The 24,980-nt window shown below is 41.8% G+C and overlaps 1 protein-coding gene across 8 annotated transcripts in view; it reads right to left on the reverse strand.

Annotated features, from left to right (window-relative positions):
- The window catches only part of ARID1B (AT-rich interaction domain 1B), a 404,478-nt gene that overhangs the window by 12,501 nt on the left and 366,997 nt on the right, over nucleotides 1-24,980 (reverse strand). For 4 of the 8 annotated variants that reach the window (XM_059940937.1, XM_059940934.1, XM_059940935.1 and 1 more), the window contains 6 exons: nucleotides 20,706-20,815; nucleotides 19,826-19,984; nucleotides 13,985-14,194; nucleotides 10,574-10,778; nucleotides 5,175-5,313; nucleotides 4,425-4,597 (listed from right to left, as the gene is read on the reverse strand). In XM_059940937.1, coding sequence (XP_059796920.1) covers nucleotides 4,425-4,597; nucleotides 5,175-5,313; nucleotides 10,574-10,778; nucleotides 13,985-14,194; nucleotides 19,826-19,984; nucleotides 20,706-20,815 — 996 coding nt within the window. The remainder of the gene's footprint in view (nucleotides 1-4,424; nucleotides 4,598-5,174; nucleotides 5,314-10,573; nucleotides 10,779-13,984; nucleotides 14,195-19,825; nucleotides 19,985-20,705; nucleotides 20,816-24,980) is intronic. The other 4 variants (XM_059940940.1, XM_059940938.1, XM_059940936.1 and 1 more) reach the window with 2 other exon arrangements.

Raw genomic sequence — 24,980 nt, forward strand, 5'->3', positions numbered from 1 at the left:
CTTAATTGATATACAGTACTACCACCACCTGAAGGTTACTTTTATGTTCCATGAGATAAAAGCCGATTAAAATTTTGTGACCTGATAAAATTTGTTTGGCTGGTAGAGAGGTGCAAATAATGAAGCCTGACACTGGTAGAATGTGTTTTGCTTTGTAAGGTGCTTTCACATACTTTATATCTTACCAGATCTTAAATCAACCTGCAGTAGACCCAGTTTTGAGGTTACTTTCCCTTTTACAGATGTAAAAACAGAGACAGACAGAAATAAGGGGGATAACTAAAGTTAAATAACTTAATTCCCTAACATAAAGAGTTCTTAAAAATCAATAATAAAAAAGACAATCAAATTAAAAAATGGGTGAACACGTTGATGGACATTCACAGGAAACGACAAATAAATGGCCGATCAATATATGAAAGATGTGTGACCTCATTTATAATTAAGGAAATCCAAGTTAAAACAACTGTGAGGCTTTCCCCCTCTCCCAATCTGATTGGCAAATGTTAAAATGACTGATAATAATCATTCTTAGTATGGGAGGACCCACACGCTCATGTTAAGAGTATTAAATTGGTATAACTTGCCAATCCCTGCTATGATAGGCTATATTTTGGTGACTCCCTAAAGAAGCACACCTCTGGGTGTTCTGTTCATAGCTTGTGAAGTCCCACCCACTAGGAGGCTGGGCACCAGCAAATGTGATGCAGCAGAGGGTTGTGAGCGGTTGCAGGTGAGGCTGCACTCTTGGAGTGCTCCTTCTGGAACCCGTCTACCATGTCACGAGGCGCCCAAGGAGCTCCATGGAGAGGCCCCGTGGAAAGGCCCCACGGAGGAGGCCCCCGCCAACAGCTCCAGGAGTTCCCAGTAGAGCCTCCAGGTGACACAGCCATTCAAATGACACCCCAGCTCAGCAGAGCTCTCCGTCAGGCTTCAGCTGACAGCAGCCGCCTCAGAGTCCCAGCTGAGCACGTGTGGAGCCAAGGGCCACCCCGCCCATCACAGGACTGTGAGACAGAATCCAGTGTTGTTGTTAAAGCTACTAAGTTTTGGGATAGTTTGTTACAATAGTAAAAGATACTCAGTAAATGAAAAAAGAATTCTTATCCTTTGATGCAGTTATTCTACTTCTAGGAATCTATTTCACAGAAACACTCTTACAAGTGTGAAAAAACAGCCATACTTCAATAATCACTGCATCATTATTTATAATAGCAAAATATTATGAAACAAACCATCCATTGCTAGAGCATTAAAAAGAATAAGTAGGACTGTATGTGTAGATGCTAATAAATATTCAACACACACTGTTTGGGCTTCCCTGGTGGCGCAGTGGTTAAGAATCTGCCTGTCAGTGCAGGGGACACGGGGTTCAAGCCCTGGTCCGGGAAGATCCCACATGCCGCGGAGCAACTAAGCCCGTGCGCCACAACTACTGAGCCTGTGCTCCAGAGCCCACGAGCCCCAACTACTGAGCCTGCGCTCTAGAGCCCACAAGCCACAACTACTGAGCCCGCGAGCCACAACTACTGAAGCCCGCGCACCTATAGCCCGTGCTCTGCAACAAAAGAAGCCACCGCAGTGAGAAACCCGCGCACCGCAACAAAGAGCAGCCCCCGCTGGCCTCTCTCCGCCAACTAGAGAAAGCCCGCGTGCAGCACCGAAGACCCAACTCAGCCAAATATAAATAAAAATAAATACACTGTTAAGTTAAAGAATATATAAATATTCACTTATTGTTCACTTACAAGCAGTTAATCAATCAGTCCCTCAATCAGTGATGAATTAAGTGAGCAGGTGGGGAAGGCAGGCAGGTGGACATGCAGGGCCGAGGCTACTCAGGGCTGCTGAGTCTTGGACTGGGCTCTTTCACCTACTCCACCACCACGCTGCAGCTCAGCAGCAGGAGCGACAATACCAACGCCAACAACAGGGAGCGTGACAGCCACTGATGTTGGTCGTTCAACAGAAAATCAGGGCGCCACCAAGCTCGCCGCCACAGTATGGTGAACCGAGGAATGGAAAACTTTATTATAAAGGGGGTAGGGCTGTAAGAAAATATGCTTCCTGTGGATTTTCCGTTTATCTGCTTTAATTTGATACTAAATATACCAGTACCGTAAGGTAGCAGGTGAGCTGAAATAGACTGGGGAAATGCGAGGCAGAGCTTCCCGCTGAGCCACTGTACCATTTACACAGTTGATGAAAACACATTGTAGAGCTACCTAGTATTTAGCCAGGTAACCCACAGTCACCCCCCACTCCCACGTTTATTTTCATTATAAAAAAATTATCGGCATACGGAAACAAGAGAAATGGAACTCTTGCTGTCTAACGTAGCATATAGATAGGATATTGGAATAGTTCACAATAACTTTTGAAACCAGATTCCAAAACTTAATTATTTTTTCCATGTTAGTGTCATATTTTCAGAGTCTAAAAATGTTATATATCCACCAACAGCACTAACAACATGTTCCTTCTAGCGTCTCATATCACTAAGGAAAACAGCTAACGCCAACATTCACAAAGCTTTCGAATTTATGAGCTTATGGATTTACTGCATGTTCTGCAAAATCTTTACTTGGAATAAGCAGCTCGTAAACTTTTTGAAAGGAAAAATTATAGATTATCTTGCTTTGTGTAACAGATATCTGAAATACATATGAAATACAATCTCATTTGTTAATTAAATGGTACTATGCCCAACATTTAAAAATTTGAGATAATTCATTTTTATTTTGCATTGCTCTGTAATACTTGTGAAAGCCAAGGCTTTGGACTTTATGTTTCTCTCTACTCAAGACAGTATCAAGAAAATCATGTACCCCAAACATCTAAATACAGCAAAAGTACTATTATTTAAGGGATCCCAGAATAAGTACTTCCATAAAAATATTATTCACCATTTTTCTGTATGCTTTTCAAAAAATATTCATATCATGCTTCAATTTCACAGGACTCAACTGCATCTGGAGGAGCGCCAACAACGTTTGGCGCATGGATGCCACTGGAGAGCTAAAACAGGCTTAGATGGCTACGGTCTCGGGGCTACGGGAGTGCTGGGGGCTGGTACCCACGAAGAAGAAACCCACCCTGGGTGTATGCTAATGTCAGTGAGAACTCTCGGTGACCTCGTCCATCCTACAGTTGTCGATACCACTTCTCTGCTTAGTTCTCCAAGATTATACCTAATTCCAACGCTCTGCCCAGCTCCAGACATACACTCCACCACTTATCGCCCTGACTTATCCACAAGTCAACTCGGGATTTCCTTCTCTAGCTTGTTCATTTCCCAGATGTCCACACCACACGTAGTAACAGCCAACCCTATTTCCCTCTCTTTCCCAACTGCCCACACTCAGGTGGTAACATCCTCACCCTCTCAGTCACCATCACTTGGTTCTTCTCCCCACGTTCAGTCCATCAGCACACCCTGTTGTTTCTACCCCCCAACATACATACCGGGTGGTTCCACTTCTCGCTCCCTGCTGGGGTCTGACTCCAACCCATCACCTCTCCCTGGATTATGACAGTGGTCTCCCCATCTCCACCCTCACCTCTCTCCAATATGTTCTCCATAAATGTCCATTTATTTATTTATTTTTAACAAAAAACCCAGTCACCTCACTTCCTGCATAACACCCTTCAGCATAAAACCCCAAACTCGTCAACATGCCTAGGAAGGCACAAAGGCTCTGCCCCGTCGGCCTCGATGTGCTTAGCCTGCCCCCTGCTCTCTGTGCCCCAGGAGCCTTGCACCTCCTCAAACACACCAGCCCCCCTCCTGCCTCGGCCTCCCCAACTCCTGGCTCCTCCCCAACTCACTCCCGTTCCCCAGGTCTCAGCAGATAACTGACAGCTCATCAGAGCCCTCTCCACCCCACCACCCTCCTTAGGAGATGCCCCTCCTTCCATGACCTGCACCCAACATCATTGCTCTTTGTGTCCTTTCTTGCCTGTTTGTTTCCTTCCTTCCATCAACCACCATCCTTAATCATATATATGTGGTTTAACTTACTTTTTGTTTGTTGTTTGTAGACCGTCCACTCCACAAGGAGTCTGGTTTACCAGCATTCTACCTGGCACTCAGCCCCATGCCCAGGTCATGCCATGACGACCATGACACCAACTCCAGGCTGCGCTGGGAGCACGTTTGCTTACAGTACATACCAGTCACTCTTCTAAGGGCTGTGTTTACGTGCATTAACTCAATTAATCCTTGTGGCCCATTATTATCCCAATTTCTAGATGAGGAAACAGAGGCACAGAGACGCTAAGTACTGTGCCCAAGGCCAGAAATTTAGTAGGCTGTGGAGCTGGGACTCAAATCTGCCTCGAATGGATCAGTGAATCAGTCACGGGATGGCAGACAGAAGAACACCCTCTGGACCAACCCTGCACAGAGGCCCCTCGGCATTCACCTTTCCTCAGTCCTCCGAAGGGGTCCTTGTTGGGCTCATAGGGCATCCTGCCCATCACTTCTGGCATGCTCATGCCCTGCTGGTACGGGGCGCTCGGAGTCATGGAGTTGCGTTTTGGGAACGATGAATCACTTGCATCTGAGAATGGGTCGTGCACACTGACTGTACTGCTTCTGATAAGATGAGAGACGTGAAAGCTTAACGACAGAGCATTAGTCACCTCCAAACACTTACTGAGAAAATAAGCCAACCTTGAAATCTGTACCTGCAAAAACCATCCAAAGTAAATCATATGAATAAAACTAGTGGTAGTTAAATATTTAAAAACTCACTACAGGGCTTCCCTGGTGGCGCAGTGGTTGAGAATCTGCCTGTCAATGCAGGGGACACGGGTTCGAGCCCTGGTCTGGGAAGATCCCACGTGCCGCGGAGCAACTAGGCCCGTGAGCCACAGTTACTGAGCCTGCGCGTCTGTAGCCTGTGCTCCGCAACAAGAGAGGCCGCGACAGTGAGAGACCCGCGCACCGCGATGAAGAGTGGCCCCCACTTGCCCCAACTAGAGAAAGCCCTCGCACAGAAACGAAGACCCAACACAGCCATAAATAAATAAATAAATTAATTAATTAAAAAAAAAAAAAAACAAACTCACTAGAGAACACAATTGCCTCTCTCTATAAAAAGTTTGCTTCAGAAAAATGAAAAGATAGACAAATCTGATTTTGTATGGCTCCCAGAGATGTTTCAACATACCTTCCACCTTGCATTGGGGTCATCTGTCCATGAGGGGTGGAGGCCGGAGTAGGTGGCTTCAGGTCACCTGGAACCTCTGCCATGGAATTACTGCCAGTTGACTGGGGAGTCTGTGGACCTTGCAAGGATCCTGAGTTAGCTGGTAGTAGTAGTACCAAGAGAAAATGGGGGGAAATCTAGAGGTTATCAAGTAAGCTCATCCTTGATAGTTATTAAAAAAAAAAAAGAAAGGAAAGAAAATAAGACATCATCTTATGTAGAAATAGTAACAATATCCATCGCTGGTAACAATGTAGTAAAATTAATTGCTCTTACATTGTTTACAGTGAAAATTAGTAAAAGCTTTCTTTGTAAACTATTTGGCAACACACTTCAGATGTGAGCCATAAAATATATTTATACCTTTTGACTGGGTAATTGCCTTATCCCAAGAAAATAATCTAACATAAAGAAGGCTTTCGGCAGAAAAATGTTTATTTCAGTGTTGTTTATAATGGAGGTAATCTGAATATCTGAGAATAAGGAAAAATGGGATGAAAATTTTGGTATATCAATTTGATGGACTATTGTGCTGTTATAGAAACAAATTAGAAAAATTATCTGGGTCTTAGGCAATGAGAAGTGTTTACGTTGTAAAGCAATGATACAAATTAATACAGAGCTTTATATCATTTCAGTGCCTTCTCAATGTCTGGATATGTCTATGCTGTCGTTAATAGTCATCTTTAGCGCTATGAAATCATATTTGTTATTTACAGAACACAAGTCATATTGGTTTGGCGTTCTTTAATGTCAGTATCAGAGTTACAAGACTTGGCTTTAACTGTAATTACATTATAATAACAGAGCTCAGAACTGAGCAGATCTTTTAAAAACTTAAGTGGGATTCTTGCAAATAATTAACCCCACCTTAAAACATAATATTTTAAGGGCTCTTGCTTTATCATTGATCACAGTCTTTAGCATGTTAGGTGTTCAACAGATACTGGTTTCACTTATTAATTAAACAACCACTAATTGAATGAATAAAGTGTTTGCTATATTGTAGGCTGTTTTCCACAGCTGGATGCACCAAAGATGGAAAAAGACAAGAATCCCTGCCCCCATACAGTTTACAGTGACTACTTTCAGAACGGTAACCCTAACAAACAGAATTAATGGCTGCTTGTAAACAATAATATTGCATATATTATTATCCGTAGCCCCTCTCCTATGAAGTTCCAAAGGCTCCCCACGGCTACCACCACCCACACTTCAGAGGAAATGGGGTTGAACAAACCACTGGAGACTATGCAGTGTGCTACAAAGGCGTAAGAAACAGCAGTGAGCCTGTCGCTTCTCCTCAGAAAGCCTCCACTGAGCCCACACTGTGCTAGCGAGGCCAGGACTGCCCGGTCCTGGGTCCTGGCCGTGTCGGGAATGAACACTGACGACTACGCTAGCCAACGGGGATCGTGTTCCCCAACATCTCCCCTGGGTGCCTAGGGCTGGAGTGACTCAGGGACGTTCTCACAGGCGCCAGGAAGACTAACTTCAAAAGTAGGTATCTTCTTAGATGTAGATACCTTAAAATAAAAACTTACCAACTCATGCTTACAAACCAAATTTTGGTAAAACCCTGGAAATGCATATTTAAAAAGGAGATATAATAAAAGAAGAAAGTAGAGTCTTTTACACAAGTATAAAGATAACCCTACACGTATGACTGCGCCGTAGAGCTGGCAGGAGAAATAACTGGTTTCTTGAATCAAGAAGCAGATTGTACAGCAGCCTGTACATCTTCCCTGGAACACGGCTCACAAGGCTGTGATTTCAGAATGACCCTTATTTACAAGTATTCACATTTACAGCTAATAAGAAAAAAAAACAGGAAAAATTCTCCCCTCTTGCCAGTGTGTTTTCCTTTCCTTTTAGAAAAAAAAAAAAAAAAAAAAAAAAAAAAAGAAGGCAGCCAGGAGGCTGGCTCTCCAGGATATCCCTACCTTGTGCCAGAAGTTACAGATGTATACTCGAAAGTAAACAATGCAAAGGTTACTGAAGGTTAAGTGCATCCACACACTTGAGACTGTACAGCCAGACTCCTAGCTGGGAAGATAATTTACACAGCATGAACCCGGTGCCCCAGTTCTGGCTGGGGTTACGGGAAGTAGGGTGGGGAGAAGAGCAATAGCTGATATGTCTCAGGTCTACAGTGGCCAGAGGTCACCCAGAGGGCACCTCTGTTTATAACCCGAGCCCCTTTCTCATTTATCTTCCACTGAGGATTCCCTAGTTGGATCCATGACAGGTTCTGTGACATCACCCGTCAGCTAATAATAGAAATGCAGTCAGCCACCTGCCAGCAAAGATGGATGGGTTTTTGGTTACAGACTTACTAATTGAAAGTGGAGCTTCCTGCCACCTCCCCCCGCTCCTCCCAGGCGGGTCCCCTCCCCTCCCCTCCCCCACTCTAGCTTACAGGAGGCCCAGGCCACCTGGGGAGGCGATTCCTGTGGCTGTTCATTAGAACGCCACAAACTTTTACAGTCTGTTATAACAAGAGCCCCACCGGCACCTCAGAGATGCAACCATACCCCCAGTCCTTGCTCAGGTTTCATTCAGGAGCCTTCCTTTGGCTCACTGGCTCTAGTCCTCGGAAGACACAACCTGGATCTCTGGCATGAGAAACCACACAGCCACTCAACAGTGAAGATCCTGGTGCAGCCCCCAGGGCTAAGGGGCGATACCTCTCAGGGGCTGACAGGATTGAATTTCAGATCCGTATCAGCTGCATCAAATCAAAACTGGAATACAGAGGGATGACTTAGAATGCTAAGTCATTAGCACTTAGGATTTAAGTTGGTTCAGAATGACCATCTGAAAAAACCATCTAGAATGTTTCTTAGGAATCTTTTAGTTGTTTGCCTGGATGTACTGGTAAGGAATAAACTACAGTTATGTTCTTATGGGAAAAACCGACTTCGAAGAACAAAAACTTTGGTTGAAAATTAGTTTAAAAAAATTTTGTAGTATATGAGGCCCTGACGTGGCAAATACCTGGGAATAATTTGTTTCCCTTCTCTGACAATAAAAATGTTTCAGAGGCATTTTCCTTAATGATAGGTCTGGAATCAAAGAGGCCACAATCCACAGATGCTGGAGGAAACGCCTGGCTTTTGGTTGAGAGGCTGATGCCACTCACTGCCCTACTGCCCAGTCCGTGTGTCCGTCTCTCTCGCGGAGCGGCGTGCAGAACATGTGAGCCAAGCAGACTGGCCCCGTGCACCCTGCCCGATGCCTTCCAGGCCTTGCACCGGCTGAATGGCTAAACTCAGGAAGCTTTCCTCCCCTGCTTCCTGTTTCACAGGACTTGGGCTCCATTTAGACCACTAAGAAGAATGTATTATCAGAAGTGCATCTGCAATCCAAGCTCTTTTGTGCAGTTAAAGCGATAATGTTGCCATAAAAACGGTAGTTTAAAAAAAAAGGGGGGGTAAGGAAAGAGCTGACTGTTAGGAGAACAGGCCCTGTACTTTCTGAACTATCTATACCTCAGCAGGATTTCTTGTACTGAAGCTGATGCACACTGGGAGAGCTATTCTCCATACAGAAGTGCAGACCATTCAGTGACATGAGTTCTTTCCTGGCAAATAAAATATACCTTTAGATCTTTGCAGACATTGCCACTTTGGTCCCTACACCCCACCGGGTTTTTATTTTGGAAAAATGGTTTCAGAGCTGTTCATAGGCAGCTTGTTAATGTTGTGAGATTTTCGAAATTAGATTTCACAGTTTTTAAAGTACACCATAACTGGCAAAGGCTGTGAATCTTTAAGGGTGGGGGTTAGAGAGCAGGACTTCTCTATTTGTATTTAGAACCAACAGATCTATATCTAGGTATGCTCATTACAAGTGCACCTTGGGCCTAAAAAGTATTTATTTGAGATCTCTAAGTGGCCTTAGATATTAGCATCGCCATCCAGATATCAGCTAGAGGGAATAATTAAAGGAGAAACAACTCCTTTCTTTGGCTCACAGATACCACGTCCTATGTGTAAACAGTTTACCTATTGCAATGCAGGTGTAGTAGGTACGTCTAGCTCTCTAATGCTAGAGCCAGATGTCTGGGATCAAAGGCCGGTTCTTCCACTCACTAGCAACAATGGGCCAGTCTGCTTAGATTATTTATTTATTTATTTATTGAATTTTATTTTATTTATTTTTTATACAGCAAGTTCTTATTAGTTATCTATTTCATACAAATTAGTGTATATCAGTCTGCTTAGATTTTATGTGCCTCAGTTTTCTCAGGGATTTTAGAACAGTATCTTTATCACAGGGCTAATATGAAGATTAAATGATAAAGCACTTAGAAGAGTGTCTGGCACACTGTAAGTGCTCAAGAAATACTGGCAATGAGCTATGATCATTTGACTGCAGAAAAGCCTCTGCTGGGGGAAGTGGCAGGTACAATCAGCCCCATCTTGTATGTAGGACAGTTTGACTAAGCGTGGACCGTCCCAGGGCTTGGACACGGCCAGAAACAGACAACAGAATGATCAAATTTAACTTGAGTGAGGTCACCACCCAGAACTAAGGATGATGCAAGTTTCTTCCCATCTCTAATATCGTATTTATCAGAATATAATGATTCAGTAATATCAAATTTGAAACACTAACAGGCAGAACAAAAGCTAGCGGGAGAGCTGAAAGAGTGGCAGGATCTCCAACAGTTGGGTGAAGAGATAGGAGAGAAGGCAGGTATCATCAATATGATTTTGCTTATGAGAATTTAAGTGAATCACCATTATTCCTAAGCAGTATTTTAAGATTCCTGACTTTGGGGTCAAAGTTAACTGGACTACTCTTTCTCAGAAATAGGGCTATATAGACCTTTATCATGACAGTTTGCTGAATTCCCTACAAGCAAAAACTTGCTTGGCAGGGGACATTAAAAACTAAGTCCAAATTCCATTTTGTTAACGTACAAATCGGACTGTCTCTGACAGAGGCAGAGCTGGTAGAAGCTGGCTGTTAAATCTGCAGGGCGGCGTTTCCAGTATTAGCACAGGTTATTGCGGAGACTTATTTTGACGGTTAGATGGAATATTTTAAAATAACTGTATAAGGAATAAAGGTATAAAACTCAGAATTCCAGAGTCTACTTTTGACTAAAAAAGGTAAAGCAAAAGAACAGTGCCTTCAAAGACAATACCCCAAATTTTATTCTTTCTTCCCTTAAGCACTGCCAACGGGGTCTAACTAAATAGACAAGACAGAACAGAACACCCCTGGCTCTCTAAGATCCCAGTTTGCTCTGCTTGCTTTACTCTGAGCGGCCTTCTTAGAGCCTGGGAGGGGCTCCATGGGGGCGGGGTCCCCGGCTCGCCCGCCGCTACCGCTGCAGCACCACCACTTACCAGGAGAGGGCGGCTGGAGCTTGGGCTGCTTCTTGGTGTCTCCCGTGCTGAAGACTTCCGGCGGGGGCTCCTCCCCTCGCTCAGTCTTGCACTCAAAGGCAAACAGGTACTGAATATACTGCTTTTTCAGGGAGCTCGCTGCACTGCTTGAAGTGCCAACATTTAGGTTGGTTGCCAGCTCACGCCACTTCTTGTTTTTATTAACCTGGCAAAAAAAAAAAAAAAAAAAAAAAAGGCAGGATCATTGGTTTGCAGCAAAGTGGCTTGTTTAAAGCCAGGAGACAAAAAAAAAGCACTTAATGTCTTGGTTTAGTTTTTTTTTTCTTCACTTGCCTCTTTTAACTAATGCTCATTACTCCCACTCAGTAGTGCATAGACAGCATTTACAGTTATAAAACCATTAAGGAACCTGCTGATAGCTACATGAAAAGCATTGCTCGTGGAGATTCTTCTGCCTGGTGCATCTTCTAATGCCTCACGCTCTTCCAGAGCTGGTGCCGTCCGGGCCCAGCAATTTACCTCAGAGCAAATGTACGCTTTCGCTCACACTCATCCCCATACCACCTCTTATCTTAAAAGAAAAAAAAAAAAGGTGTCTAAAAACTAATATAAGAAGCAATAACAGAACTATTTTGCAATTTAAGTGTTTGAGCCTTAATATGAAAAACAATATCTTCTTCCAACAGCCGCAAGCTTCCGGAAAGATGAGCCTATAATTTCGGTCCGCGCCCAGCCTCTCACGAGGCTTTCTTGTGGTGTTGGGTGAATAAGGCCCCAGCCAAATGACCCCAACTTAAAAGCCCGGCTGAAGCCAGCAGCCCTGTCTGAGCTGTGGAGCCACCAGGTCGCCGACGTGGCAGCACCTGTGGGCTTGGGAAAAGCTGCACAGGACTACCCGGTGTTCCCACTCACACTTCAGGTGGAGGGGACACAACTGCAAAAAGGGAAGAGAAAAAACGAAGGAAATCCTCAAACGTTATAAAAGGATTTGAGGAATTATTTTAACCTTTTGATTCGCACATGGGAACACAGCTACATGACGTCGACACACGAAGGAAACGTGAAGGCCTGCCAATACTTGGGGAATATTTTGCCTTTAGACGTTTCCTGTGTTAAGTAGCATAGGTTAAGGGGACGGTGAGTTTTAATGAAATGTTCAATTTTTGGATTCAGACTTTCTCACAAAGCTCTTCATGTCCATTTACTTAGTACTAAATGGTGCATGATAAACCACGGAATACTCTTGGGAATGCTTAATGCCATTTTTGTTACTTAACGCCAGGCTGCAACAAGCAGGCTTGCAATTGCTTCCCAAACAGTAAGCAGAGCGCTTACTGAATGCGCTTACTGAAGCAGAGCACCCTGAATGAGCTGATCTATCTGTGGCTGCAGCACCTATTCCAACCGCACCTGATGGCCACCAGGTAGAGCGCAAGACAGGGTGTGAGCAACAACGCTGCCAAGGAGCTCCCCACTGTGAATCACGGCTACATTCAAGCAGCTTCATTAGCTAAGCCAGCAGAGTCCTGCTCACAGACCCAACCTGGGAGTACACACTACTGACAGAGTGAGGTGTCCAGACCGTCCCTACGCTGCTGTGACAGGTGAAACCCGATTGTTTAGCGTCCTGGGGATTCTAAAAAAAGCTGTCAGGGGGTCTAGGTGTAATGAAAGAACGGTCAGGGGAGTCTATGCCCATAGGAGAAATGTCAGGGGTGTCTAGGTGCAGAGAGGAAAGGTTGGGGGGGGGGGGTCTATGCTCAGAGGGGAAAGGTCAGGGGTGTCCAGGTACAGAGGGGAAAGGTCAGAGGGTTTAAGTGCAGGAGAGAGGTGTGTATCCTGACCTCTCCCTTCACTGACCACCACTCACACCTGGTCTGCATCCTGTGATTCACCATCTGATCAGGCAGTCTGGAGTCAAGCTCTGATTGCTTCAGTTGTAGGCCTCAGGTCTCAGGTGGGAGGAGGCACCTCAGGGAGGGCTGAGGACAAAGGCCTCTCCTGCATCCCCAAGAGCTGTGTGGCACCGAGACCAGGGTGGGCCCTCAGTGATACCTGTGGATTAGATGACCTGCCTTTGGATAGTGAGGCCCTGCACCACCTGAGGCCCGAGCAGCTGCTTTCACTGATCTGGGTGGGAGCCCAGGTATTGACAGGTTTTAAATCCTCCCAGGTGATGCTAATGAACAGCTAGGTCTGAGAACTACAGGCAGATGAAAGGGCTTGCGTTTTGCAATCAGACAGACCTGGCCTCACCACCTAGCCTGAGAATCCCTGGGCCACAACATTGTACAGTCGGCCTTCCGTGTCCCTGGGTGATGCATTTGTGAATTCAGCCAACTTCAGATTCAAAGTATCAAAAAAAAAAAAAAAAAAAAAAAAGTCCAGAAAGTTCCAAAAATCAAAACTTGCATTTGTACCAGCCAACTATTTACATAGCATTACATTTTATTGGATATTATAAGTAATCTAGAGATGATTTAAAGTATACGGGAGGTTGTGTGTAGGTTATATAAACAAGGCACTCGAGCTCTGAGGATTGTGGTATTCGTCGGGGTCCTGGAACCAATCCCCCATGGATCCCAAGGGACGACTGTACTTCATCTTGTTACATCTCTTCTTCAGGGCTGATGACCTTGCATTTCATGGGTATTGAGAAAAAAAGGGACAAGAAAAAGCACAGTGCCCAGAACACAGTGGGCACTCACCCCGTAAGACACCTTCCCCCAATCTACTTCGGGACACGGACACATAAACCAGACCCAGTGCTAAGAACTGGGCTGAGACTAGGGCGAGGAAAGTGTGGCCTCTAGGGTACAAAACCGAAAGGGGAAGTGCAGAGGAGGCATCTGCACAACCCCAAAACGAGCGCCTCCTGGAATTCTGCACTCCGGGTGCCACTTGTGCTCATGCCAGTCCCAGCCCTGTGAAAAAGGGACAGCACTGGTCTTCTTGTCGCCCAGGTACAGTGGACGTGGTCTTAGAAGTATGACTTAGCTTTCTTGCTAAATTGCTCTGGATAGAGGGAAACAGTGAACTTGAGTTATATCTAATCTAGACAATTTAGTCATTTGCAAAACATTTTTATTTTCTGTGAAATTCTGACAGATTCAGTAGAATTCTGGAGCTGTCAGGGACCTGAAAGCAAAATCTAGCCCAAATGTCTCATCTTACAGATGAGGATTGAGATCCATATAAATGACTGAGGTCACTCTGCGAGTGGGCAGCGGATCCAGGTCCCTGGCCCCAGCACTCTCCCCCTGCAGCACATGAACATGGATCCCAGTAAAGGCGACCTTCCCAGGGGCTTCGCTTTTTCTTTGTGAGAAAAAAATTCGAGTCTGTATATTCAAAGAAAGCTGCTGTAAGAGCTTATCTATAGCATCTCCTCATTCATTCATTCATTCTCACCTGTGCCAAACCTCCAATCTCTTTAACGCAGACATAGAGTCGGAACAGGTCCAAGGGCTTCTTGCCCACCGCAGGCAGACTTGAGACCGGGGAGCCTCTCTCCTCCATGAAGGTGAGGTATCGGTCTACCCACAGCTTTCTCTCTGGCTCATTCCCCAATTCATACACCTTTGTGATCTTTTCCCCAGTGGTGGTGGATGAGCTGGACTTCTAGAGCCCAGAAGGAGCATTTGGAGATGGGGCATGGGTGGGCAGAGGGAAAGGGAAGAAGGTGAGAAAAAAGTAATGAGCTACCAAATACAAGAAGAGAAGAAATTTAAAAACTACTGCTATCACACAACAATTAGGAATGAAGGCTACTAGTTCAGGCACAAAGTATACATTGTCTTAATTAAGAATTTACTTTGACTTTAAACAAAGGGCCCAAACTCCCCCTTTTATATACGTGAAAAACAAAAAGAAAGGAACAAAAACCTTTTTTACTTTATCGATATAAGCGTTGAATCCCAGAAGGCAAGATTCCAATGACGCCTCGCGTCATTTTTAAAAACAATAGGGTGCTAGCTCATTGAATGATCACAGTGAATTTAAAATTTCACACGTAATGTTATAGAGCCCTAAAAAACTACATGGACTCCTACATTTCCTTGTCAAAATATGGATAGCCAATGTGTGTCTTCAGTAAAACTAAATCATATGGAGGAAGAGCAAACATGTGGTACTTGCTGAAAAATATAAGGTAGGTCACGTGTCACAGGACCCAGTGGTGTGTGGGCTCTACACTCGAGAGCTTTGTAAACTAATGGCCAGCTAAAGCTCTGGCATTCGCTCATAACGACCTGCTTTCCCGACTTAAGATTTCTTGAACTTCTCTGCCAAGGTTAAGGGGCTGTTTAGTTATTTTAATACATTTCTTAAGCAACCATGTGTTAATCACAAAGACATGTGCTATTTCATACTCCCAGCATATCTATGGATAAATACACACGTTTACTTTCATGTGCCCATTTGGTTTATACTGATGCTCTAATTCTTGGTCTTTTATTTTTCTAACTATGTATTTGATTCTAAAATGTCAAAAGTTGCTGTTTCATAAAAAGCCCAACTGTATATTTTTCCTTTCTTTTATGTCTCTGTATTTGTAACAATATTTGTGCACTTGTAATATCTGCAATTCAGATTTCATAAAAAGCCCAACTGTATATTTTTCCTTTCTTTTATGTCTCTGTATTTGTAACAATATTTGTGCACTTGTAATATCTGCAACTCCGGGATTATTGTGCAAAACCACTTGCAAAGTCTCGATAAAGATTTCCTTGGAATAATAATATACTTCATTTAGTCATGTTTATTTACTAGGTTGTCATTTGCAGTGTACAGCTCTTATTTTAGATGGAGTTTTTCTTAACTCTTTTCCATTATATTTAGCTCAAGATAATTTTAAACATACTGCTGAAATGGGGGCAGTGGTGGTGGTAGGGCCTGAGAAAGGATGCTTGAGAATGAAACTAATCAAGCTGGTGAGTGGCAGAGGTCCCTCCAATTAACATGTAATTTTCCCAAGCTGTTCTGGCTAAAATTTTAAGCCTTCAGCTTTAGAATTATTGAAGCATAAAATCTTTACATAAAATATATAAAACTGGGTAATACAGTTGATGTAAATAAAAAAAGTAGAGTGGTAGGATAAAAAAAATAACGTGATCTTTTAGAATTTAAACTGATGCTGAAGCTAAAGGGCAAGTCACGTAAAAGTTACTGTAGATGAGAACATGAAGTGTGTATCCATGTTCCCATGCATGTCTGTAAACTCATGTACATACACGATTAGGGGACATACTCCATATCCAAATACGTTTTTAAAATTTATTTACCATATTCTCACACCCAAGGAATATCTGACTAGGAAAAGAAACTGTTCTAACACATTTTACACCACGTTCTCATACTGGGAACGTTTCAGAAACTTTGTCATCATTAATGAGGTAGTTACCAACAGGAGGTTTCCAAATCATCATTTTGAAACTTTGTCTTTATTGGGAGGTATGCTGAAAACAATGGACCTGATCCTTTTTTTAAAAAAATAAAAATTTGAAAGAAGAACCAGAGGAAAAAACCATTATCACCTAAAATCAATTAAAACCACCACCGTGAACCTCCCCCTTGCATTTCATCTGTGAAGAACTGAGAGGAGAAGTCCGAGATTCCATTTAAAAATAAGAGATATAAAATCAGTCGTTTCAGTTTACAATCACTTCTAGGTGCTCCGCCAACATCCCGAGTAAAAGATCCAGCTGCTGTTCCGGGCCAGGTCCTCTCTAAACCCAAACTGTGGAAGGGCTCCAGGAGAAAGTTAATCGTGATCCAAGCAGTGAGACTGTGAAGTGTTTGTTCCTATCTATGAAAGGAGTGGATTCTCGTAACCTGAAACCGGCCTAAAGTAATGATTTACTTAGCTTGACTATCCATATTTTAACTTTTCTTACCTTTCTTTGTTAAGTGAACTTAAGTTTAATTAACTTCTACATATCTCAATTTGTTCTCATAAAATTAGAAAACCTTCATGAAGATAACAGTTTTTAATAGAATTGTTTTACTTTTCGTAGTTTTTAGATCTTCAAAAATGCATTTTATGGTGCCATAATGTAAAAAAATGCATCTGTATGAAAAGAAAGTGGTCAAGCCTCAGTTTTGTTAGGTCCTAGAAGAGGCCTCCCCTGATGCCGGCTCCCTGGTCTGAATCATCATCGCAGGCTTTATTTGTCCTTGGTGGCACCTGGCCTCACAGCGCGTAAAGGCCTATGTTTTGCGCGGCATTAGCTGTCTGCCCTCCACTCTCCTGACTAGACTTTACGTTCCACGAGGCAGGAACTGCGTTGATCTTGAACCACCAACAGTGACAGCACACTGAAGGTACTCAGTACATTATTTGTTCTGAGTGAATACTCAAATGAACAAGGTCTGAAAAGTCTAGCACCATCCAAGTAAGAATTAACAGCTGATTAAAATATTCTATAAACAGGCTTTCAGTGAGTGAAGTGCTAAGTGAATGTGGACACAATCTAATAAGACTGAAAGCTGAGAAGGGATTGGTGGGCAAGTAACATCTCCATTCCCAGCTTCCAGGGCTGCACACTAGCCCATTCCCAAAGTCAGTATTTGGGTGCCCAAATAGAGAAAAAGGACATTAAGAGAAACAAAAGCCCTAGGAAATAAAGACTATACACTTTATCACTGATCAGGCTGAAAACATACTTTTTTTGTTCAGAGACGTTAATTACGATGTGACCTTTGGATAAATGTCATTTACACTCTACCCACCGACAATGGGCAAAAAAACTAGCCCTGAAGAAAGCTGGTTAACTTTTTCAGGCCACTAGCACCACCTCATATTGCTTTGGTGTTGTAAAAAATTGTATCCTACTGCATGAAACAGTCATGGAGGCAAGAAAAAGAAATGGAGATAGCTGAAAAATTACAGCAAGACATTATTATGGTGCCACAAATGTTTTCCTTGCATATAACTTAATTAAGTCTATAAGTACACTTTTCCTCAAGTCTTTGAAGCAGATTTACATTTCAGCAGTCTTTACCATATGCCTGGTAATATGTGTATATGCATGTGTATGTGCAAATGTTTATTTTTATTTTAGAATGTTTTGTAACAAAACAGTGCTGGTCCATGGCACACTGTCAAAGCACAGAACATCTTTGCTATTTAGTCCATTTCAGGCCTGCTATTAGATAGGCTTTATTAGAAACACCGTTAGGAGCAATTTTAAGTACAAATTAAAGTTGTATCTCAGAAAGAGAAGTTAAATACTCTTCAATATATATCTGCAGTGATTTGATAGCAGAGATAATCTTAGGGTCCTTCATAACAATCTCCTTTAGTTCCTTTCTTGAATGAGCATCTCATTAGAGGGTGGTGCTGTTTTTTCAATACAGAGCAATCTCTAATACCTCCCACTACCTCAAACCACATCTTCTGCTGTTCCCTTGTTCTAAGACTGGAGGCAGAAGTTTGCTTGTAAATTCTTAAACAAAAAAATGGTTATGGTATAGGGAGAGATAATGTATGTAGAAGTATTAATGAAATCAACAATTCAGTTTTCTTTTTTCTCATATTTAAGTAGAAAGGAGGGTTTTGATAATAGTTTCCTACAGGACTTATTGGATAGAGATAATGTGACTAGGAACTTGAAACAAATATCTCAATCATTCTTTATAATTCAGAAATCAGCAAGATGGAAATTTTAAACCTATAATATGGTCTATTAGTAGGCTTTAATAAATTATTATTCTTAATTATTATCTTAAGGTTTTAAAGATATTTTCAACCTCTGAAATCTTCCCCTCTGAGCCAATAAGCAAAATGTTTTTGAAAAGTTATAGCTGGGGTTCTACCTGTTAACTTGAGAGTATCACTGGTTCAAAAACACTTTTTCTATGATTAAAACAAAACAAAACACCAGAGTAGATTATGGGACCGCCCCCCCCGCCCCCCAATGTTGGCTGCCTTCTGAGACTCAAAGCAAATAACACAAAGATATCAGAATTAAGGAGCTGCACTCTCTCTTCCATTAGTTCTACTTAATCCATATTAGAAGCATTTTTCATTTCATCTCGGTTGTTGAAAAAGCGAAACATATGTCTACAAAGGAGGTAACAGCGAATATTGCCCTTTCTTCCTCTGAAAAGGAAAATGCTGGTTATACTAGAGCTCCACATGAATTTTACAAACATTTACTGGAACTACCAAGTCTTCAAACCTTCAGCTCTATCTGTTTAAACCAGCGAATGGATAATTAATAGCAGCCTCCTTTTGGGGTTTTGACTAGATTGCCAGATTCTGCAGTTAGAGTCTTCTTCCCTCCAACTTGCTTTTCCTGAGCTGTGCTCTTCAATACATTGTCTTGCAAAAATTAGCGCATTAATTAAGCCTGCTTGGCAAGTAATTGCATGTTAAGATTTTTTTTTTTTTAAGATCTTTTGATTCCTTATATGAATGTAAAATAAAGGTTACTACAGTGCCATTCTTCTTCTTTTTAATGGCACAGAATTAATTTCTTTAGTAGGAAAATAAAGGCCTAGCTCTACAGACAGAAGAATATTAAGGCTAAAAAAATTCCCTTATATGCACATTTCCATTTTTGTTTTTTTAAATATCGTATGAAATCACTTAATTTCAAGATTATGAGCAGGCTTGTGCAGGATATAATTTTTCTATCTCAACTGATTCTAATGTAGGCACACATTAATCTAAGAGTAGCATTCCAAATATTCACATGCACTAACATTTCAACAACTTTTCTGTTAATTTCTGACAAGCAGATTGAAACAAAGCCTGGCTGATGATATGCTAAACTGTGCCCAGAGTGTAATATTTATATTTTCAAGATAGGCAGTTTTGAAATAAGATGTTTCAGACACAATAGCCGATGAAAGATTTAGGCCAAAGGCCAAACTTATCATATACTCCATGGCTGCTATTAGTTCCCATGTAAATGGACAGTTAACTCATTTTAAAGATCTTCTATAAGCGCACAATGGATTAGACATTTAAACAAAGTCATTGTGTGAAGGAGTTTGGACCCAGTAACACAATCACATGCTTCGTATAGAGACGCTTCTTTATATCAGTGGTTTCATTACCAGCAATCAACTTATGTATGATGCATACAAACTTTACTCATTTTGTTACTACTATAAAGAAAACCCTTTCATGGATAAATTATGAAGAAAAAGTCTTATAAAACAAATAAATAAGCAAGCATTAAAATAGAATTAATTATCAAAAAACCCCAAAAAAACAAAAAAAAACAAAAAACCAGAGCCACTTACAGGGCTTGATGGAGTCTTTGGCCAGCCTGGGCTGCTAATGCTATCACTTTCATCTCCATGAAATGAGGAGATGCTAGCAGAGCTGGGGGACATTGGGGAAGGGACTGGCAGGTTGCCGGGGGTTGGGGGCTGAGAAATACCCTGAGAGCTGTAGCTATCCTGTGGTAGAGGAATAAAAAAAAAAAAAAATGACAAAGGTAGGGCAAACTTTATTTAAAATAACAAAAAGCACATCCAGTTTAACAGACTAATTTTTATATATAATAGATATATATATATAAAGACATGTACAAACAAACACACAAAACCACACACACATATAAAAGTATTAAAACAACATTCTTAATTAGTATAACTTGGTAAGTTTGCTGGATGCTGGATAAGACCACTAAGCCACCATGCTTACTTCAAGCTTACATGGGATGCTAAGCATGGGTTACCCCTTATGAAAGAAAGAAAGGAAAAAAAAAAAAAAAAAAAAAAGCTGTTCACCTTATTTATCAAATAAGGTAGGAAAGCAAAATATTAAGTATGTTGTTGTTGCTGAGGCGGCCAAAACAGGAAGCTATAAACTGAAGGCAGAGAAAATGGCTTCAAGTACCAACCAGGCAAGATCCCTTCCTTCTCCCCACCCCCGAAGCATTTCTCTGGGTGGGTCCTGTCCCTCCACCCCTCTCCCCCAGCCACGAGTTAAATGCCATAAGAACTAGTAACTTTCAGATCCACACCATGAGGGGGGCGGGGAAAGAAGACTGCAAACGTTTCGCACAAGATGGAGGCATGCGGAAGAGAAGAAACCAAATGAAAAAAAGTGAGGAGAGAGCCACACGGCAGCTGCAGCGAGCAGACCCCACACCGCGTGCAGGGGAGAGAGGAATACCTTCGACTTGCTCTCCGGCTGTGCAGTGCCTTCTTCTTTACCATCTGCTTTGAGAGGCAGGGGCAGTTTGGATTCACCAGGAGACATCATATCTGCAAGACCCATAGATGCTAATCGAAAACAGGAGAAAGAGTTTGGGATTATACATGTGATGTGTCAGGCTGTGCTCCTGCTAACACAAGCTACTGAGTGATGGGGCACCCGAATTTCCCTCCAAGGAAGGAAAGAAAAAAGGAGAAAGAAATTGTAACTCAGAGAATACTCATTTCTGAAATCTAAGTAGCATGACATTCTGGCAATCCTTTTTTATCTCAGGGGGAAAAAAAGCAATCATTTACTCAAGACCTAAGCCACTGAAAGTCAACTTTTATCAATATTAGTTTTTCAAAATTATTACAGCTTTAATAGAGTAGGTGCAAGTAGAAATATGCCCAGTGTCTAAATTGCTCATGAGGGGTTCAAATGCTGGATATGTCTATTTTCACTGGTTGACTAGAGGATTTATTGCTTTCTTAACTTCCTAAATTCACATAATCCATAGTTTGTAAAATCATTTACCACTTTATATGGTTTCATTTGAAAATCGCACCTATTACATGTGGCCTAGGCTACAATAATGGAAGATGGTTGTAACAGATGACTTCAAAAACAATAATCAAAAGTAATTTTTGAAGGAGAGGATTTCTAATTATTTTGCAATGGGGCTGGTTTCCTTTCATTCTGGTGCAGTGCATACATGGATCAGTCCTCAGCCTCAGCTCAAATGCCCAGGTTAGACACCCGCACCAGCTCAAGTCAACCCTACGATCCCAGGCAAAACTCATTTTCTAGCTCCTGGCTCAGAAATTCAATCAAGTTCATTTAGGCTTTAGAATGAAAGGTTCACCAAAGAACAACGGATTTACAGGCATTTACTGCAAATACTACTAGTTATTTTCAAGTCAAGAATATGGATTTAGATTTCCTTTTAAAGGAAGAACAAGGCTACAGTAGGGAATCAGTGTAGATATCCAGGGAATAACAGCTGAATTTCTACAGAACCCCACTGTGCAAACCATCTGCACAGCACTGGGCTGTGAGTGTCACACCACACAGCTGTGTAAGGAGGCAGAGGGAGGAGAGGTGGAAGGAGAAAAGGGAGAGGGGAGAGAATCACGAGCCTTGTAAATGAGTGAAAAACCGAAAACATTCCCATTTCAAAATAAAATAAACCTTGAGGTTTTATGAACAGGACCCATTTTACATTCTGCAAATCAACGTGCTGGCCCAACCACAGCAGTGCACATGCAGCATAATGTGCAAAAAAAAAAAAAAAAAAAAAAAAAGCTTAAAAAAAAGGCTCCACAGATTGCCCACTACAAAATGATTATTGCACATATTCATGTATTACTATGTTTTAGAAAATAATTAGTTTTAATTACAGCAGTGAGAGAGTGAGCAGGGCTCTGGCGAATTAGCTGGCAAGCTTTGTGGTGCTAATTTGCTAATATCGTTAGCATCACTGCAGGTTGAGACCAGAGGTCCTGCCAAAAAAGCCTACCCAGGCACGTGCCTGTGAGTTTACATCAGCACACTCAATGATGCGCTGAAATGCCTGTATTTTCCACGGGCACATTGGCTTGTTTTTCAAAGCCCATTCGCAGCCCAGTCAGCCCTTGAAGTCATCACCACACACACAAATCATAATTGGGATGTTTTTCTTTTTCTTTTTTTTTTTCCAAATTACTTTCAATACTTAGACTTTAAGAACTGGAACAAAAAGCTTTTTCAAGTGATGCAGCTGCAGAGAAAAATCTATTGGGATCAGCTAAAAATGCTGTTATTTTTGTGAACGTGTGAAACCTCAAAAAAGCAGCTGAGAGATATTACACCAAGAAGACAGCCTCGTGCAAAGGAGTGGATTGCTTTCGTGCAGTTTTACCTCTTGCGTCTAGCGAGATAGGAATCAGTAAATCTATACATTAAGAAACCCCCTTTGTAGAAGAAGAGAAGGGGAAAGAAAGCAGGATGAGTACGGAAAGAGGGGCTTCTTTATGAAAGTCCACATGTCCTTGCCAGTTATTCCCCGAGTGGGTTCAAAGGGACGACAGCCACAATTCCAGAGAAAGCGGCAAAGCCATGGACACACAGCTTAAGTCCTGCTCCTCCTAAGGTTGTAACAGATAGTTTGGCAGCATTTATAATAAATTATGCCTGAATATTATTTTTGAAAAATAGTAATTTCTTTCTAATTCCTTCTTCATGCATTAAATGTGTTAATGTACATAAAAGGCGATTTTTTTAGCATAAAGAACTAGGCCAATATTGTATTATGATAATTAATGACAATTCACAGTGATTTAAAAATCACACTTAGATAAATATAAGCATGTATATTGGTTTGAAATTCCCCAAACTTCTTCATTTTCTATTATATATTTTAAAATGGGCATTCAGGGTATGCAAACATATTTCGAAAATTACATTGCTGGGACTTCCCTGGTGGTGCAGTGGTTAAGAATCTGTCCGCCAATGCAGGGAACACGGGTTCGAGTCCTGGTCTGGGAAGATCCCACATGCTGCGGGAACAACTAAGCCCCTGCACCACAGCTACTGAGCCTGCGCTCTAGAGCCCGTGTACCACAACTACTGAAGCCCGCGTGCCTAAAGCCCGTGCTCCGCAACAAGAGAAGCCACCGCAATGAGAAGCCCGCGCACCGCAACGAAGAGTAGCCCCTGCTTGCTGCAACTAGAGAAAGCCTGCGTGCAGCAACGAAGACCCAACACAGCCAAAAATAAACAAACAAATAAATAAATAAAATTTAAAAATTACAATGCTATATTATTTTGAGAGATAAATAAGGATAGAATATAGACTAATAGCTTTACTTAGTACTCCTGCCTTACGATGTAAGTTTTATTTTACTAAACGGATCATAAGGTCTTTCCTTACTGTGGCTTTTACTATTCCTTTTGTTAAAATGCTTATTTTTGACTTCTTACCAGAATTCTCAGTGAATACTGCAAAGAGCCATATGCTTCCCAGGGCACTGTTACTCCAGGGGCACTATTTTTTTCTTCTTTCCCAGAAGAGAAAGACCACCAATATTATAAGGATTTATTAAATCACGTCACTGTTATTCCTCCTCTTGACATCAGTAATCCAGCATGTAAAGTTCAGACATAAAAAGGGGCAGTAAAGAACCTCTGACTGCAGAAAGTGCTGTGTGAGTACTGCAAATACATTTCAAGTAGTAGCCTCTGGCTTTACCATTGGAATTTAGAGCTGAATGACTTCTTGGAGTAAGTGTGGGTCAAGGTCCTAAGGCAGTTATTCCACCTGGATTTAATATATTCAAAAAGAACATAAAGAACATATGGTGCAAGTAAAACGGATCTTAAACGTCCATTCCTACTCTCCCAGCTACCTTTACTTAGTCTCCCTGCAAGGCTGCAAAATCATTCCCAGAAGATGGTAAAATAGGACCGGAAACACACAAACAGATCTTTTCTGTTCATGGTAAATAATATACCATACTCTGTAAAATATTTTATTCCTTGTTTTTGAAAACACAAAGGGTCTATCTACGTGTATACATTTGTAGATAGTCACGACTATTTTTATATGTGGCAAATATATAAAGAATACTCTTAACACATACAAAGGGTATGAGAAAAGTTCAGGAGAAACACTTGTCTCTGGCTGGATCAGCAAAGCCTTGAAAGAATCCCCCGAAATTTCCCTATGCTGACATACCTCCAAGGGGACAGTGCCTTGCCACAGTGGCATATGGCTGCTCATTTACTATCTGTAAGTTATTCAGATGGAAATGCCCTATACTGTGTACAGTGACTTCTGGTGAGGCAAACTTAGAATCACAGATGGTAGATATATTTTCTATCATTTAGATATCTTCTTGAAGGTGACAGTTTACATGCAGATAAGTATACAACTAATGAATATTATAAAACGAAACATAAATAAGTACAATGTAACAACACAAGTATTATATAAGGGTATATTTAACGAGGTTATACATAATTTATAATTTTTCCCATAGGAATACATAATTCTAATCTTTTAGTCCAACTACATATTTTACAAAAGCTTCTTTAGAGGGAAACAATCCCCACTGCTCACCATCCCACTTCTCCCCACATCTGAAGTGAAGAAAGAGGTGCCACCTTCACAGTCACACTGACTCCATTTAAATAATTACTTGCTCACTGAGGCTTGTAACAACTTGTCACTACACAGGAGGACTGGTTTTGGCCCTGCACACTGTCTACAGCACA

The sequence above is a fragment of the Balaenoptera ricei genome, chromosome 12 (genome assembly GCF_028023285.1).
Source record: "Balaenoptera ricei isolate mBalRic1 chromosome 12, mBalRic1.hap2, whole genome shotgun sequence".
In the NCBI taxonomy this organism is placed as follows: domain Eukaryota; kingdom Metazoa; phylum Chordata; class Mammalia; order Artiodactyla; family Balaenopteridae; genus Balaenoptera; species Balaenoptera ricei.